At 38.1% G+C, this 18,810-nt stretch overlaps 1 protein-coding gene and 1 long non-coding RNA gene across 2 annotated transcripts; one reads left to right on the top strand and one right to left on the bottom strand.

Moving 5' to 3' along the window:
* Positions 1–1,712: 1,712 nt before the first annotated feature.
* On the bottom strand, positions 1,713–3,612 carry LOC140164339 (uncharacterized). The gene is made up of 2 exons (XR_011860514.1): positions 3,439–3,612; positions 1,713–1,791 (listed from the first exon to the last, which is right to left on the bottom strand). It is a non-coding gene; the product is annotated as an uncharacterized lncRNA (long non-coding RNA).
* A 2,546-nt stretch (positions 3,613–6,158) lies between these two features.
* On the top strand, positions 6,159–15,868 carry LOC140163474 (macrophage mannose receptor 1-like). The gene is made up of 9 exons (XM_072186789.1): positions 6,159–6,213; positions 7,505–7,605; positions 9,236–9,392; positions 10,548–10,870; positions 11,247–11,385; positions 12,010–12,180; positions 13,589–13,689; positions 14,125–14,281; positions 15,801–15,868. Exons 1-9 carry the CDS (start codon positions 6,159–6,161, stop codon positions 15,866–15,868), a joined length of 1,272 nt encoding a protein of 423 aa, XP_072042890.1.
* Positions 15,869–18,810: the final 2,942 nt, after the last annotated feature.

The following is an 18,810-nucleotide window of genomic DNA, read 5'->3' as shown; positions in this document are numbered from 1 at the left end:
CAAAATAAGATTCTGTTTAGAATGTTTTGCATCAAGTTTTCAAGAATGTTTTTGGAATGTTATCAAAACGTTTTTATACCCTTTATATAACCCGACATTTAGGCCCTACACGTTTTCTGTAAAACATTTTTGTTTGCTGAGCAGTAGATTATCAAAAAATTTTTTAAGGTTATGAAACCGTTTTATACTCTTAATATTCCTTTTATATATACCGACATTTAAACGTTTTCTGACAACCTTTTGCGAATGATGTCGAAAACGTTTTGTGTTTGCTGGGTAGGGCGTTACTAAAGTAATGAAATCAATCGCGAGAAACGTGAACGCAAAAACGGTTCATATGCCTTCCGGAAATAGTCATGTTCTGCTGAAATAGGCCTATAATTATTGGTCCGATGAGATGCACGTGTTTGGTGTGTGCACGTGTTCGGTATTGAAATATGTGTTGAAAATAAGGCCTATAATTATTGGTCCGATGAGATGCACCTGTTAGTCACACTGCTTTTCCGATGCGCGTACTGTACTCCGCGCACACTCCTGTTGATACTCCGCGATAGCGCACATAGACATGGGATAGCGCACCGCGAGCACGCGATAGTGCATCGCGTGAACGCGAACCGCGCTGACGCGAACGCGATAGCGAGCGGACAGAGGGACGGACGGACACGCCGTATCTAGTATTAAGATGAAGTAAAAATCCTGAGTAAAAATGTCAAGTTTTTCTTCTTTTCACGTTACAACTAACTTAAAACTTCTGATACCATGTAAGGTATCTTTAACATAATTATGGTTTCTAAGTCCTGACTTTTGATACACTAACATATAACTAAACTGGAAATTGTTGATAGATTATATAACTGAATACTTCTATTTTTCTCATGGAAGAACTTCACAGAACTTTCTTAGACTGATATACAGATAGTGTGATCAATAGCTTTGGAATTGTTCTGCGTTTGCTTCTGCTTCTGCTTTGATACTCCTCAACGCTACATTTGTAACCAGACGAGGAGAACCTAGAGTTAATGAGTGTATTTTTGAAGTACAGTCAACAGTACCGGGGTGATCCCCTGCAATCCACCCTTCAATATATTTAAAGGATCCTTGTGCTCAGTTTTAGCTGAAGGAGATAAGCATCAAAAACGTCAACCCTACCAGTAGGCTTATATCGCATTGATGTCATCAATACCAATATTACTTGAAGAAAATCTAGACCAGAATCTGTATTTGCTTGCTTAGTTGTTCAACTTGTTTCTTTCTATGTCAAGACACATATCAAGGCAATAACAGCTGTTATCATGAAGCTGATGGGCTTGCACATTTTTGACCAAAAATCACATTTTTGACCAAAACACTTTTTGAAGTTGGTCCGTTTCACAGTTCCTGGAATGTGAGGCGTGAGTACATTCCATCTGCGGGCTATATGGAATGAATGATGACTAACAACTTGAGTTAGATCTGATGTACGTGGCAGCAACTGCTTTACGATGGACCCAAAGGCAGAATTTGAAGGAGGGTCGATCTGTGATGTGAATGACCCGCCTCTGGACTGTATCTAGCTTTATTCAGTGTCGGAGTTATTCCATGTCATGCCGTGTCAGTTTACTCCATCTTTGATTTGACCATGCTCTTGTATTAAAATTATGGCTCTCTCAATTGGCCAGTTCATCCAAAATCTTTGGCTGCATCTAAACTTTTTTTTGATGCTTTATACATTGTACATTGTCATGGACTATAGTCTATTGCATGGCCAATCTTGTTTTGATTCCATTGTCACGTGGCACAACAACACGTCAGCTGTAACGACAAAAATAACAATTTCGGGATTATCATTTGAAAATACATTTCCATAATTTACACATACAGAAACATTATATTTGACATAGACATGCAGTACGATTAATATGCTTAGCCTTAATGTAAGATAGTTACTCCTGACTGTTTAGGGTCATTCTGTTGAACAATTCTTAGGGCCATTATTCGGACCAAAAGAGAGGAAATTGTAAGTATTTTTGCTCTAGTTTCTTTACATGTTTAAACTAGAGCGATTACCGTACCATAGCTGAACAATGGGGCTTTGGCAGTATATTGTGGTACATGTATATATCAACCCTTTATGACCCCTTAATGACCTTAAATGAATTTATATTTATATTTTTTGGCATATAGCATGAGATTATATTTTATATTTATAAAATATTTTAAACATGTTTAGAATGTCATAAGGATCATTGCATTTAAATATCAGCTCAATTGGAGCATTTTTGAAAACATGACCTTTGACCCCCTTTATGACCTTAAATGAATATTAAATTATTTTAAACATGTTTAGAATGTCAGAATGATCATTGCATTTAAATTTCAGCTCAATTGGAGCATTTTCGGTTCAAATGACCTTTTTTTTTTTTGTGACTCCTTTATGACCTCTGATGTTAGGAAATATTTTTATTATATTCTTTACTCCTTCCTCTTTCATTTGACATCACTGGGGGTTCATGATTTGATTCATACCTTCGTGGCATTTAAAGTTATGTCCATTTCAGACCAAAAGGTTAGTTAGTAACCGAGTAACATACACTGTTATAGGCTGATACCATTTCATGGTTCAGCAAAAAGCAAAAACAAAAACTGAGTTCGCTGAGCTGATTTAGGCTTTATACATTGAATGGTAAGACAGACTAATCGAAGAAAAATTCCAAACGTCTTTAGTTTCGGAACCGGGGTGCAAGAAAGAAAGAAAAAGAACTGACCAAAAACACTAGTACAATGACCTAGCACATGAGCATGACTAGACCTGTAGTCTAGGGGTTCACCTATGCTCCCAGCAGTACAATCCAAGCTAGACCTTGCTGCACGATATGACTAGTCTAGGGCTAGGCCTAGGGCCTAAGTTTGTTAATTATAAAATAAACATTTGCCACCCCCCCTTAAATGCCAAAGGCTCAAAAAGTCTTCTTTTTTAACCCCAAAGGTCCCCCTTTTTAACCGCAAAAATCTCCCCTTTTAACCCCTGAAGTCCCATTTGCGAGCGCATGCTTTCTTGGTCCAAAATGTCCAAATCCGCCCAGTCCAAAAAGGTCAAAATTTTGAAGAAAAAAAAAAGGTCCACTTTTTCAAAATCAGCACCCCCCCAAATAAATGGGGCCTGATTTCCCCAGCAAATATTCCAAACTGGCATGACTGGGTCTTCTACAAAGTACAAGTCATGTCACAAGCATGTCAACTTTAAAGCACTGTTTCGTGTTTCTCGAATGGTGCATTCATGATTGTATATACAGCATGCATGTCATGTACAGCAGGCATGTAATTTTTAAACTGCTCAGTAAGCTTAACTATTTTAACATATCCTGATGATACAAAATGGAAAACCAAGTTGAAATATACATCCAGCAATGTGTCCAAAGGTCAAGTAGACCTTTAAAGAAAATTTAAATGTTTACTAACCTGTTTTATTTGCAAATTTAGGCCTCAAGTTTATGTACGTCATACGTACGCGTGCAACTCCTTTTGCTTGCTGCTGTACATTGGGCAATATCCACTCTGGAAAAGTGTTGGGCGAAAGCGATATCGCACTACTACAATTTTAATCCAAAAATATAATTTTCGAATGTCCAAACATTTATGGTGGATCTAGGATTAAAACCTGTTTTTTAAGGTCAAAATGCGAATATCCAAAATTTGAAATTGTTTTTCAACATGTTTCAGATATAGGCCTAGGCCGACTAGCCCTGAGACAAGATGATCCAGATCCAGATCCTACATCAAGTTCAAACAAACGGACACATTCAAGGCATTTGTCATTGGCTGATGCGCCATCCCGCTCGCGGCAGTGGCATAAGTTTTGCACTCGCGTGTGCGTAGGCCTACTCACAAACACTTGTGCACGCGCGTACGTACCTACAATAATTTGCAAATGCGCGTGCGTAGGCCTACCTGTAAACACTTGTGAACGCGAGAGTGTACTTGCAAACACTTGCGAATTCGCATGCGTACCCGTAATAACTTTCGCGTACCCATAAAAACTTGCGAACTCGCATGCGTACCCGTAATAACTTTCGCGTACCCATAAACACTTGCGAACGCGCATGCGTACTCGAAAACACTTGAAAACTCGACTGCGTAAGGCAATGTCTAGTGCACGCACGCGCGTGCGTTCCCGCAATAACTTTCGAACACAAGTGCGTACCCATAAACACTTGCGCATGCGCTTGCGTATTTGCAAACACTTGCGAACGTGCATGCGTACGCATAAACACTTGAGAACGAGTGCATACACGTAACAACTTGCGAACGTGCGTGCGTACTCGCAAACACTTGGGAACGGGCATGCGTACCCGCAATAACCTGCGCACGCACGCGAGTACTCATAAACGCTTGCAAACTCGCGTGCCTACCTGCAATATCTTGCCCGCGCGCATGCGTGCACATAAACACTTGCGAACGTGCGTTTGTACTTGCAAACACTTGTGTATGCACATGTGTAGGCCCTACTTGCAAACACTTGCGAACGCGCGTGCGCACCCGCAATAACTTGCAAACACATGTGCGTACCCTGAGAGCGCACCACCAATGATTGCGCCATTGGATAACACAGGAAAATACGCACGTTTGGATGGCGTTTTGTCACTGCAAAAACGTAATATAGATCAAAAGTTTGGTATCAAATTAAAGCTTATCACGTGTAGAATATTATTCTTTTAACAGAATATATTGGTGACCATCTACTTTTTTGCTATTTGGCCGCAAAGAAAAAAGGTGCAAATTTAACCCTAAAAATCACTCAATTTTTGAAACCGGACGTTGTTCAAATTCGCGCCAAAACTTCACCTCTGAAATAAAATATTGGATTTTTCTCAGATTCTTTCATGCAGACACTTGTCGGAAGCAAATGAGCTGAAAACGAGCGAATTTTGACAATATCTATAGAAAATAAAGCCGCAACAAGCTGAAATAAGCGGTGGACTATTTTAACCGAATTTCACTGGTACATAAATCGTGGAGTGATTTGGTGGTGCGCCCTCATAAAGACTTGAACATGTAGGCCTACATGCGTAGGCCCTACCCATAAAGACTTGCGCACGCGAGTGCGTATTCGCATATACTTGTGAATGTGTGTACCGGCAATGTACGCAATCGTACCCATGAACACTTGTAAACATGAGTGCGTACTCGCAAACATTTGCGAACGCATGTGTGTACCGGCGAGTTAACACTTGTGCACGCGTGTAGGCCTACGTACCGTACCCACCCACAATATCGCACCTACTGACGCCGGCGATACCCGGGCAATACCCCGGGGCGACATCACATAATCGGGTTAGTAAAATAGAAGATATGCGAAGTTCCAATAGGCCTATTAGGGACCACTCACAAACACTTGTGGGGGGGTGATGCAAAAAAATCATCGCGAAAGTTTTTCGCCCCCCTTTCAGTTCTCAAAAATTCAGGGCCGCCCTTTTTTTTTGAAAATTTATGAGTCAATCCCATAGAAAATCATATAGGCTAGGCCTAAACTCAATTTTCCTGGGAAAATTTTAGTCATTTTTTCAAGGCCCCTGCCGTACCCATAAGAGGGTCAGAACTAAAGCCCCACCCCACCCTTTTGCATCAACCCCCCCAAGTGTTCACAAGTGTTCACCATGTTGTAGGAATTCCCATAATTATCAACATCAGCCCGCCAATTGAGCGGCGACGGGGCCGTATAGCATGCCCCGTCATTGGAGGTAGTGCACGCCGCGCGCCACTTGAAGGAAAACGGAAGTCCGGTTTAAATCGTTAGATCATGCGGCCTGGATATATAAAATGAAATTTGGGTAAAATCTCAATGCTCTCGACCTTTAAACATGTTAATATACTAGGCATAGGCATATTTCGTCCTAATAATATTTTATGTAAGGTCATTAAGTTGTGCATTGAAACATTGGTTGAAATCAGGTTGAAATTTCAACGTTGTATCAACGTTGAAGTTTCAACCTGATTTCAACCAATCTCTAGGTTGAAATCGGGTTGAAATCAGGTTAGGTTAGATTTCGACGTTGTATCAACGTTGATACAACGTCGAAATCCTAACCTGTGCCCACTGGGAAGGTTACACTGATTCCTGTTATTTCTTCCATCACGCAGCGACAGTGACATACTATGAGGCAAATAAGTTATGCTCTGACATGGGATCTCAGTTAGCTAGTATTCACAGTCAAGGAGAACAGGACTTTTTGGCAGGTAGGCATATTTAGTACATGATAGGAGTGTATGATTTACTGTTATTTCTTCGATCACGCAGCAGCAGTCAGTGACATACTTTGAGGCAAATAAGTCATGCTCTGACATGGGATCTCAATTAGCTGATATCCACAGTCAAGACGAACAGGACTTTGTGGCCTTTTGTTTATTTGTATACATGGTATATATATATATCGTATCTATTAGAAGACTTACTCAAAATTGGGCCGTATATAGGCAAAGTACGCTGTAATTTTCAGATATTGGCCTTTAAGAATCGAGAAAAAATAGAGACAAAAAATTTACCGAAAGTGGCAAAGTTAAGACGTGAAAGAAAGCATAAACCATAACAAATTTTATGCAAAGCTTTTAAAATTGGGAACTTTACAATATCATTATCTCGGAAATTGTGATTTTGTGGTATAGCTTACCTTGCCTCTATGGTTAAACACCACTAATTAGATCTGCGCAGTGCTTGAAAGAAAAAGGGACCATTTTCTTGCACGGCATCTGAAAAAAGTGCTTTTAAAAATCATTGACAAATTCCAAACTGTATTGCCAAAATTTGCAAATTTCAGAGTAACATGCATAAATGACATGTTCTCTACCATTATTTTATAGTTTTTATGAAATGTTCCCCCGAATTCGCTGCACATTGATTTTCCCACCCAGCCGTCCCAACAAAAGGATGGCGCAAAGGATTTACATTTCAGTGGTTTAAAAAAAAAAAAAAGTCTCAGGTCACCGTATGTTGACATTTTGGTCGTTAGAGGATTCAACCTTCTACTATTAATTGATATTCACTGTGACAATTCTATGTATGAGAAAATCGTGCTTGAATTAAATTTTCTATTTTTCCATTGAAAACTGTGTAACATAGAATGAGTAGTATTGAACCTATACGGCTCAATTCATCCCTAGAACCTGTTCCACATTATTATTTTTTTCAAATATGCATTTGAAAACACGTTTATCAATCTGTGATGTTGAGAATTATTTTGGTACCTGGATAGGAAAGGGCAAAGGCCCATAACTTATGTCTATTCATCAAAAGGATTTAAATAAAGAAATCCAGAGAGGAGATGTGCAAGCTCCCCCTTTTTTTATAACTAAATGAGTAGGAGCAATATTATTAGTTACGTTTTTAATGATAAATTAGTTTTTAGTGCTTTGCTTTTGTTTCGAATTGTTGTACATTGTTGGCAGTCACAGGAAGTGATAAAAAGGACTTAACCAATTAACACAATCTGAATAAATTTAAATTTCTGTCACTGTTTACCTCTCTTTGTAGGTCATATCAGAGATCATCAGCCAGTAACTTCCTTTGGCTATTTCATTGGTTTAAATGACATTGATAATGAGACCACTTGGAAATGGACTGACGGAACCCAGGTTTGCTAAAGATGACAGGGTTTATTATTAGGGAATACTTTGAACCTGAAACTTTTTTGATCCCCTTCTTTGACTTCCCCCACGTCTTGAATTCTGTAACTCGTCCTTGACTGGTATCACCACTGACCAACTTAACAGACTTCAAAGAATACAAAATTGCGCGGCCCGTTTAATCATGAAGAAAAGGAAGTATGAGCATATCACCCCGTCATATACGGTATGAGCTTCACTGGCTCTGGCATTTCGGATTCAGTATAAGTTAGCTGTTTTTGCTTTTCGGCACTTTGAAGATACTTTACCAACTTATCTATCTGCTACGCTCTGCACGTACAAACCAGCTCGATCACTTCGATCTTCTACTGAAAGATTATTGAAATCTCCCCGTGTAAATCTAAAATCCGCTGGTGAACGCTCCTTTCATTTCGCTGCTCCGGCTGTTTGGGCTGGGCCGAAATCTGGAGGCCCCAACTTACCGTGAAGAAGGCATATCCACTCAAAAGCCAAGTTTTGGTTTAGATATATTAAGATCGACAATGGCGGCCGCCGGCGGAAGCATTAGAATTGAAAGGGAGACAGGCTACTAGGACAAAAAAATTTGATTTCAGACAATTTTACCCCCAAAATGAGGATACATTTTGTTATATAGCCTAAAGGGCCAATGCGCGCGATGCGCGCAAAATTGTTCTTAATGCTTAAGACTTGTTTATCAGGGGCGCAGCCAGCTTTCTTGGTCAGTGGGGCAAAATATAAATTTCGGGGCAAAGACGACACAAAATGCCGGTTGCATTGTTTTGACCCGGTGTTATCGGTGGGATACATACATATTTTACATACATACACTTTTAGATACTGTACAACTACATGTAAGTCTTCCAGCTTCCAAAATGGCTTTAATGGGGTAATGAGCGTGTGTATCGCGCAAAAAATTGTATTTTACACTATTTTGGGCCATGATCGGGTAAGAAATGGCTTTATTGGTACAATACGCGCACGTAGCGCGCAAATCTTTTTATGCTCTTGTTCTTTTAGGATTTTCTTGTTAAAAACTTTTTTGAACCCCCTCTTTATTAACCAAAACTTTTTGTTTACCCCCCCCCCTTTTGTGCAAACTTCAAAATTATTTTTCTGTCCCCCCCACGTTTTGCCCAGCCCCACCAAAGTATTTATGAACGTTCCATTATTGTTATTATTATTATTATTATTATTATTATTATTATTATTATTATTATTATTATTATTATTATTATTATTATTATTAGTCCCCTATTATTATTATTATTTTTTTTTTTTTTTTAGCAATACTTTAATCGATTCAGTTGCATTGTGGAAAGAAGCAAAATGAATGGTGTAGGTTTCACTAATAGGAGTCTACAGGTTTTCAAAAGTGAACATTTAAAATAACGTTCAATCATCATCTATTGTTTCCATTATGTAGCAGTGAAGTAAAAGCAATTTTCATTATTTAGAAGTGGGGCTGACGAGAGCGAAACAAATAATATTTGTAATACGGTGCACCAATGAAACTGTAAGACCCATTATAGACAATTTACTAAATTTAATGTGATAATTTGCCATTCTCTATTTCGCTGTATATTTTTCTAAACGTAATTGCCTTAATTTTAACCTGCAGGTGGACTTTAATGCATGGAACGAAGATGAGCCAAGTAATGTCGGCGATAACGATTGTGTGGGAATGTATGGCAACATTACCCAGCAGGACTCTCGAGGTCTCTGGACTGACTTCCGGTGCAATGGTTCAATGGCCTATATATGCCGAACATTTAAAGGTATTATTTTATTTATTTTTAAAGGTATTTATTTTTATAGCGCACACAGTTGAGCAATGTTACTATATTTTGGTTTAAAATGCGAGTGTTTTTCGGGCTAAAAATAAAGATACACAGGACAATATTTGCTTTAATTTTTTTATTTGAATTTTCGGGGCGGGATGTTCCCTATGAAAAAAAGGGGAAAGTGTTCCCCGTCCGTCCCCCGGATTCGCCGCTTTTATTTATTTATAATTATACTGAATATCAGAATCTGGTTACTTAGATTGTGAATGAAACAGCAATGGGACGAATATCCAAACTGATACCGGGACAGATTGGGTTTAATAAACCCTATGAGCAGTGGCGTACCGGGCGACCGAGCCGGGGGGAGGGGGGGGGGCAACAATTCCCAATCGTCCCGCTGACGCTGTACTAAAATGACTTTATCGGGACGAATGCCGAAGCGTGCGAAAATGTACTAAATATTGCTAAAATGGGTCAAAAGGAGGACAATTGTGGCATAAAACCAGGTCAAAGGAAGATGCACATAACACCTTTTGGTCAGTTTTGTCCTGGTATTTCTAGCCATGAGCATGATGAGCAACTTACCCCCCCCGCTACCACAGGTCGTAACGCCTCTATATCCAAGATCAAAAACACAATTTGGGGATATTTTTTAAACTCTAAGTGGGCGAAGTTTTTGTTAATAACACGTAGGAGGAGGCTATCATGATCCATACAACCTCCCCCAATCGCCCTAGTATATTCTGCTGAGATTATACAATGTTATAATAGTACCGTTATTTAGTTTTCAAATAAACTTTACCCCAGTTATATAATAAAACAGCAATATTATATATATTGCAAGTAAAATGGTAATGTTATTTTCCCCTTTTTGGAAAATTTTAACAATCGGAATAACCAGCCCCTATATCCTTACTCATAATTATTGATATTTTGGGGAATTTATTTTTTACTCGTACTATAGGCGATATTTTCCGCCTTACTAGAGAGCGAAATGCAGGGGAGGGTGATTGTAAGATATTCTCATGCATGATCCATACAACCTCTCCCAATCGCCCCATTTTTTCTCATGTGATTACAATAGGACCGTCATTTAGTTTTTACCCCAGTTATATAATGATATTCTTGTATACATTTAACTATTGATAGCTTGTCGAGACCGTCTCGGGGTTGAGGATGGTCGGATAAGTGACAGCCAAATCACAGCTTCCACCGAACACGCTAGTAACCACGGGGCTACCAATGCTCGTCTGAACCGCGTTGCACAGGCAGGTACTGCTGGAGCATGGAGCGCACAGGCCAATGATGTCAACCCATGGATCCAGGCAGCTCTTGGCATCCCAACATGGGTTACTGGCGTGTTGATTCAAGGAAGGGAAGATTGGTCGCAATGGGTGACAAAATTCAAAGTTCAATACTCTCATGACCCTGACGATTGGAAGTTTGTTCAGGATCCCAACGGGACAATTATAGTAAGTATCTTCATGTGTACTTGATGAACTGTGTAGGGGTGAGTCTGTGGGATAATAAGAGGAACAATACATATGCGTTATAATGCGAGATATTTTACCGTGACGGACCGTATTTTATGTAGCCACCCAACAAGGATAACCCCTTGTCAGTATAAGAAAGTGTATCAATTTTGATTTGCTTATGTATTTGTTACCATTTTTGTTGACAAAAAAAATAGCGGATGGCTAGTAAGCAGCCAAGATATTCTCCAGGATGCCCAGTATAAGGCAGGCAAGATAAATCTTAGTTTACACAGTCAAAAATAGCAAACAAATCTAACAAGATATAATACATAATGCAGTTTTTATTGACATTGATCTCAATCCCTAAACACAGATATTTGATGGTAACACCGACCAAACTACGGTTGTCACCAATCTTTTCCCTACACCAGTTATAGCGTCTTACATCCGAATACTCCCTACAGCATGGCACGTTCACATCAGCATGCGTTTTGAACTTGTTGGTTGTGAAGGTAAAACATGTTCTGGCTAGTAGCCATAATAGTGCTAGCTCAAAGTCATTTATCTCGCGATCGCGATGCCCGAATAGAGAGCGCTGGGCGCGAGCAGAAGGCTAGACGCGCGAAGCACCGATATACCTCTGTTGGTAGGACTAGAGTAGCATGCCAACTTACACAGATATACAACGTGACTTTGCCATTTTTTGCACCATTATTTAACACAATCGAACAGCTGGAAGGCCAAGAAAGGGGGTTCACGTAATATCCAGCTGTCAAATGCAAATGGCCTGATTTTTTTACTTTTATTTTGGGGGTTTTGTTTTTGGATTTTGCTTCTCAAAACATCTAATTTTTTAGCAACATTTTAGCAATTTTGAGTACGGGTATACAGAGTCATGTACAGTATGGTACGAGTACGGAATGATATGCAAAAAAACCGACCTCCACACACTTTTAATATTACCATTATGCCATCCTACAATATAATGCATTATTGGCCAAACCAAGACGACAACTAACAGTATGTTTACAACGATAGGACTGGAATAAAATCCCAATTATTATCAATAATCATGCTAAATAAACGATTATGCCTCTTTCATTTTCTGCATAAAATATCTCTTTCTATTTTCACAGTTGTGGTAAATAGCATAGGTTGCACGCCAGGATGGGAAGGTTACAATAATTACTGTTATTTCTTCGATCACGCAGCTGCAGTGACATACTTTGAGGCAAATAAGTCATGCTCTGACATGGGATCTCAGTTAGTTAGTATCCACAGTCAACAAGAACAGGACATTCTGGCAGGTATTTAGTTAGTAAAAATTCATTTAACGTTTAGGAAGTTGTGTTCTGTGGCGGGATGTTTTTAATTTCCAGCATGTCAAACATAATAATACCTGTATTATTGTTATTCTAGACAGACGCCTGAAAGCCAAGTAGTCAGAAACTCAAGAACGTTACGATCTCGTGTTCTTGAATTCCTGACTTCCTGAATTAAAGTCATGAAGTTAGGATCTCGAGATCGCGAGTTCCTAGAAGTCGTGATCCAGGAAGTCGTGATCCTGAAAATAGGATCTCTAGATAACAAAAGTGGATGGGCTTACAATTAAAATACTGACGCCGTGAAAATTGAACAGATTTCATGAGTTCTTGAGATCGTGAGTTGTCTTAACTATTTCTTTATTTTTATATCTTTACCATCTCTTTATTTCTAACTGGCTAAGTCATCAACACAAGAAGTCGGGATTTGTGTTCACAAGATCCTGACTTCTTGAGTTATAAAGCAAACCGCATGGCCCTTAGTTACTTCCGTACTAATGGCTTTCCAACCCGGTGCACTAAAACGTTGAAACCGCTACATCTGACATACGCTAATCCTGGGATCATCCTTATGATTACTTTTGAGCGCCGTACTTAGTGATCCGGGGACAAGGGAAGTTGATGATGCCCCGTGGTTTTAATCTTTGCTCATAAAAAAAATGTTTGAAGTGATATAGTTTTAGGCCCAGCTCAACTATTTTTGGGAAAGGAAGGGGGAAACTCACATTATGACGTTACTATGGTGAATGTTGGTTGTACCGATTCATGGCTATATCCATTTCGAGCAGCAAGTGCAGAAATGCATGATACTGTCCGGTAGGTAGGTATCATATAGGCCTAGTACATGAAAAGGATTTTTACCAGAACACAGAGGGGTGTTGTACCGCCTCTTTAGTATAGCAAAGTGTAACAAAAACAAATTAATTCCTTAGCAAGACCAAGAATAATGATTAAAAGAGATCCTAGCATCCTCTCTTTTTCAGTATATATCCACGAAAAAGCTTATTCCCAGAATTTCCGATTTTGCGTTTACGAGTTATGCATGATGATGTGTTATTACATTGCGTACATAGGCCACTGTGTAACACAGTTTTCGTTCTGTTAACCAGAAGGTAAATATAAATTTGAAGATATTTTTGCCAAGCGAATGAATCTGCAAGAAATTTTTTGCACATGAATATTATGTAGCCAGAGCATTTATGGTATGGTATTTTTGGATAAAAGTGGGGACGAGGACGTGGAACACGAAATGCCCCTTTAAGTTTCTAATGAGAGTTTCTTTTATTTTGCTTTCTTCGTTTGCATTGTTTGTAATTACAAGAAGTAATAAAAAAGGGGAATAGACCAACCTACGCCATCTTAGTAGACTTTTCTTGTCACTGTTGTTATGTAGGTCATATCAGAGATCATCAGCAAGTAACTTCCTTGGGCTATTTCATTGGTTTAAATGACATTGATGATGAAACCACATGGAAATGGACTGACGGAACACAGGTTTGTAAACGACTTTATTACAATAACCAATTACGTGTATGTTATAACGTCCTTATAAGAAGTAGCATGCCTACTTTTTAATCTGGCGCTATTCAACATGTTGTAAAAGTTTTTGTGGAAAAACATTGATTCAGTTGTATTGTGAAAGCAGCAAATTATTCGTTGAAATGTTGAAATTCATTAAAAATTCAGTTACCTATGATTCCAGGCAATGGGAAGAACGAACACGTACGGTATAATGCAATGGCAGTAGCGGCAACGAGCAGATTATTAAACATGCATTAAGTGGCACTTCTAAACTCAAAAACAGATCCCGAAACAAATCAATTTATATAATATTGTGTTTTGTTTTGTTATATATTTTGAATAATATTTAACAGTCATTTCGCTCCGGTTAATTTCCGATGCAAAATTATGTTAATTTTAACCATGCAGGTGGACTTTAACGCATGGACCGAAGGTGAACCGAATAATGTCGACGATGAAGATTGTGTGGGAATGTATGGCAACATTACCCAGCAGGACTCCCGCGGTTTGTGGAATGACTTCCGGTGCAATGCTTCAATGACCTATATCTGCCGAGTATTCAAAGGTATTGGTTTTATTTATGTTGTTTGTAAAGCACTTTTTCCAGAGGAGTGAAAGCGCTGCTGTTTATAGTGAATATCAGGAGTGTATGAAACCTCTTGGAATGGAGAATAATGAAATAGCAGACGACAAGATTACCGCATCATCTTATACAGACATTATAGACTATATACTTTCTTGTTTTCTTCCTTTTAGAGTGTATGAGGCCTCTTGGAATGGAGAATTATGAAATAGCAGACGACATGATTACCGCATCATCTTATACAGACATAATAGACTATATACTTTCTTGTTTTCTTCCTTTAGAGTGTATGAGACCTCTTGGAATGGAGAATTATGAAATAGCAGACGACATGATTACCGCATCATCTTATACAGACATAATAGACTATTTACTTTCTTGTTTTCTTCCTTTAGAGTGTATGAGGCCTCTTGGAATGGAGAATTATGAACTGGCAGACGACAAGATTACCGCATCATCTTATACAGACATAATAGACTATAAACTTTCTTGTGTTCTTCCTTTAGAGTGTATGAGGCCTCTTGGAATGGATAATTATGAAATAGCAGGCGACAAGATTACTCCATCATCTTATACAGACATTATAGACTATATACTTTCTTGTTTTCTTCCTTTAGAGTGTATGAGGTCTCTTGGAATGGAGAATTATGAAATAGCAGACGACAAGATTATCGCATCATTTTACAGACATTATAGACCATATACTTTCTTGTTTTCTTCCTTTAGAGTGTATGAAACCTCTTGGAATGGGGAATTATGAAGTAGCAGACGACTAGATTATCGCATCATCTTATACAGACATTATAGACTATATACTTTCTTGTTTTCTTCCTTTAGAGTGTATGAGACCTCTTGGAATGGGGAATTATGAAGTAGCAGACGACTAGATTATCGCATCATCTTATACAGACATTATAGACTATTTACTTTCTTGTTTTCTTCCTTTAGAGTGTATGAGGCCTCTTGGAATGGAGACTTATGAAATAGCAGACGACATGATTACCGCATCATCTTATACAGACATAATAGACTATTTACTTTCTTGTTTTCTTCCTTTAGAGTGTATGAGGCCTCTTGGAATGGAGAATTATGAACTGGCAGACGACAACATTACCGCATCATCTTATACAGACATTATAGACTACATACTTTCTTGTTTTCTTCCTATAGAGTGTATGAGGCCTCTTGGAATGGAAAATTATGAAATAGCAGACGACAAGATTACTGCATCATCTTAAACAGACATAATAGACTATATACTTTGTTGTTTTCTTCCTTTAGAGTGTATGAGGCCTCTTGGAATGGAGAATTATGAAATAGCAGGCGACAAGATTACTGCATCATCTTATACAGACATTATAGACTATATACTTTCTTGTTTTCTTCCTTTAGAGTGTATGAGGTCTCTTGGAATGGAGAATTATGAAATAGCAGACGGCAAGATTATCGCATCATCTTACAGACATTATAGACCATATACTTTCTTGTTTTCTTCCTTTAGAGTGTATGAGGCCTCTTGGAATGGGGAATTATGAAGTAGCAGACGACAAGATTACTACATCATCTTAAACAGACATAATAGACTATATACTTTCTTGTTTTCTTCCTTTAGAGTGTTTGAGGTATCTTGGAATGGATAATTATGAAATAGCAGACGACAAGATTATCGCATCATTTTACAGACATTATAGACCATATACTTTCTTGTTTTCTTCCTTTAGAGTGTATGAGACCTCTTGGAATGGGGAATTATGAAGTAGCAGACGACTAGATTATCGCATCATCTTATACAGACATTATAGACTATATACTTTCTTGTTTTCTTCCTTTAGAGTGTATGAGACCTCTTGGAATGGGGAATTATGAAGTAGCAGACGACTAGATTATCGCATCATCTTATACAGACATTATAGACTATTTACTTTCTTGTTTTCTTCCTTTAGAGTGTATGAGGCCTCTTGGAATGGAGACTTATGAAATAGCAGACAACAAGATTATCTCATCATCTTATACAGACATTATAGATTATATACTTTCTTGTTTTCTTCCTTTAGAGTGTATGAGACCTCTTGGAATGGAGAATAATGAAATAGCAGACGACAAGATTACCGCATCATCTTATACAGACATTATAGATTATATACTTTCTTGTTTTCTTCCTTTAGAGTGTATGAGACCTCTTGGAATGGAGAATAATTATGAAATAGCAGACGACAAGATTACCGCATTATCTTATACAGACATTATAGACTATATACTTTCTTGTTTTCTTCCTTTAGAGTGTATGAGATCTCTCGGAATGGAGAATTATGAAATAGCACACGACAAGATTACCACATCATCTTACACAGACATTATAGACTATGTACTTTCTTGTTTTCTTCCTTTAGAGTGTATGAGATCTCTTGGAATGGAGAATTATGAAATAGCAGACGACAAGGTTACCGCATCATCTTATACAAACATTATAGACTATATGCTTTCTTGTTTTCTTCCTTTAAAGTGTATGAGACCTCTTGTAATGGAGAATTATGAAATAGCAGACGACAAGATTACCGCATCATCTTATACATACATTATAGACTATACGTTCTTGTTTTCTTCCTTTAGAGTGTATGAGACCTCTCGGAATGGAGAATTATGAAATAGCAGACGACAAGATTACCGCATCATCTTATACAGACATTATAAACTATATACTTTATTGTTTTCTTCCTTTAGAGTGTATGAGACCTCTTGGAATGGAGAATTATGAAGTAGGAGACGACAAGATTACCGCATCATCTTATACAGACAGTATAGACTATATACTTTCTTGTTTTCTTCCTTTAGAGTGTATGAGACCTCTTGGAATGGAGAATTATGAAATAGCAGACGACAAGATTACCGCATCATCTTATACAGACATTATAGACTATTTACTTTCTTGTTTTCTTCCTTTAGAGTGCATGGGACCTCTTGGAATGGAGAATTATGAAATAGCAGACGACAAGATTACCGCATCATCTTATACAGACATTATAGACTATTTACTTTCTTGTTTTCTTCCTTGAGAGTGTATGAGACCTCTTGGAATGGAGATTTCTGAAATAGCAGACGACAAGATTACCGCATCATCTTATACAGACATTATAGACTATATACTTTCTTATTTTCTTCCTTTAGAGTGTATGAGGCCTCTTGGAATGGAGAATAATGAAATAGCAGACGACAAGATTATCGCATCATCTTATACAGACATTATAGACTATGTACTTTCTTGTTTTCTTCCTTAAAGTGTATGAGTCCTCTTAAAATGGAGATTTATGAAATAGCAGACGACAAGATTACCGCATCATCTTATACAGACAGTATAGACTATATACTTTCTTGTTTTCTTCCTTTAGATTGTATGAGGCCTCTTGGAATGGAGAATTAGGAAATAGCAGACGACAAGATTATCGCATCATCTTACAGACATTATAGACCATATACTTTCTTGTTTTCTTCCTTTAGAGTGTATGAGACCTCTTGGAATGGAGAATTATGAGGTAGGAGACGACAAGATTACCGCATCATCTTATACAGACAGTATAGACTAGAAACTTTCTTGTTTTCTTCCTTTAGAGTGTATGAGGCCTCTTGGAATGGAGAATTAGGAAATAGCAGACGACAAGATTATCGCATCATCTTACAGACATTATAGACCATATACTTTCTTGTTTTCTTCCTTTAGAGTGTATGAGACCTCTTGGAATGGAGAATTATGAAGTAGGAGACGACAAGATTACCGCATCATCTTATACAGACAGTATAGACTATATACTTTCTTGTTTTCATCCTTTAGAGTGTATGAGGCCTCTTGGAATGGAGAATTATGAAATAGCAGACAACAAGATTACCGCATCATCTTATACAGACATTATAGACTATATACTTTCTTGTTTTCTTCCTTTAGAGTGTATGAGACCTCTTGGAATGGAGAACTATGAAATAGCAGAAAACAAGATTAGTGCATCATCTTTTGATGGTGATGATCGTCTCCCTCAGTAAGTTATCTCTGTGTCCTACTGTAGATCAAACAATATTACAGAAACTCTGGTTCGGATTCATACTGTCAAAATTTCCAATCCGAAGGTGTTTATTTCGGTTTCGATTTTCCCAGTATTTTAATGTTAGACTCCGTAGATCTTCATATAGAGTGTATGGCAGCAGAGACGTCATGAAAATGACAAACAGTATTGCACAAGTGAGGAGAAAAGTAGAGGTGAAATATTAAGCGATACCACTAATATAACAGCATCATCTTATGAGGGCAATAATCGTTTCCCGCAGTAAGTTTATAGCCCAAACACTATTACAGAAACTATGGTTCGGATTCATAATATCAAATTCCTGCACGATGTGTTAAAAAACCAATCCGAAAGGGTTGATTTCGGTTTCGATTTTCCCAGTATTTGAGCGTTAGACTCCGAAGACATACATATGGAGTATGACAGCGGAGACGACAAGAAATCATTCATGACACACGG

The sequence above is a fragment of the Amphiura filiformis genome, chromosome 11 (assembly GCF_039555335.1).
Source record: "Amphiura filiformis chromosome 11, Afil_fr2py, whole genome shotgun sequence".
Lineage (NCBI taxonomy): Eukaryota > Metazoa > Echinodermata > Ophiuroidea > Amphilepidida > Amphiuridae > Amphiura > Amphiura filiformis.
The sequence above is the reverse complement of the archived record's forward strand: the minus strand, read 5'-3'. Positions and strand labels throughout refer to the sequence as shown.

What these genes read in the sequence shown, in the direction of transcription:
- LOC140163474 (XM_072186789.1), top strand. Translation starts at nt 6,159, where the DNA reads ATGGGATCTCAGTTAGCTAGTATTCACAGTCAAGGAGAACAGGACTTT. An exon ending in AATGGACTGACGGAACCCAG is followed by an intron (nt 7,606 to 9,235) that starts GTTTGCTAAAGA and finishes TTTAACCTGCAG; the next exon opens with GTGGACTTTAATGCATGGAA. An exon ending in AGAACAGGACATTCTGGCAG is followed by an intron (nt 12,181 to 13,588) that starts GTATTTAGTTAG and finishes GTTGTTATGTAG; the next exon opens with GTCATATCAGAGATCATCAG.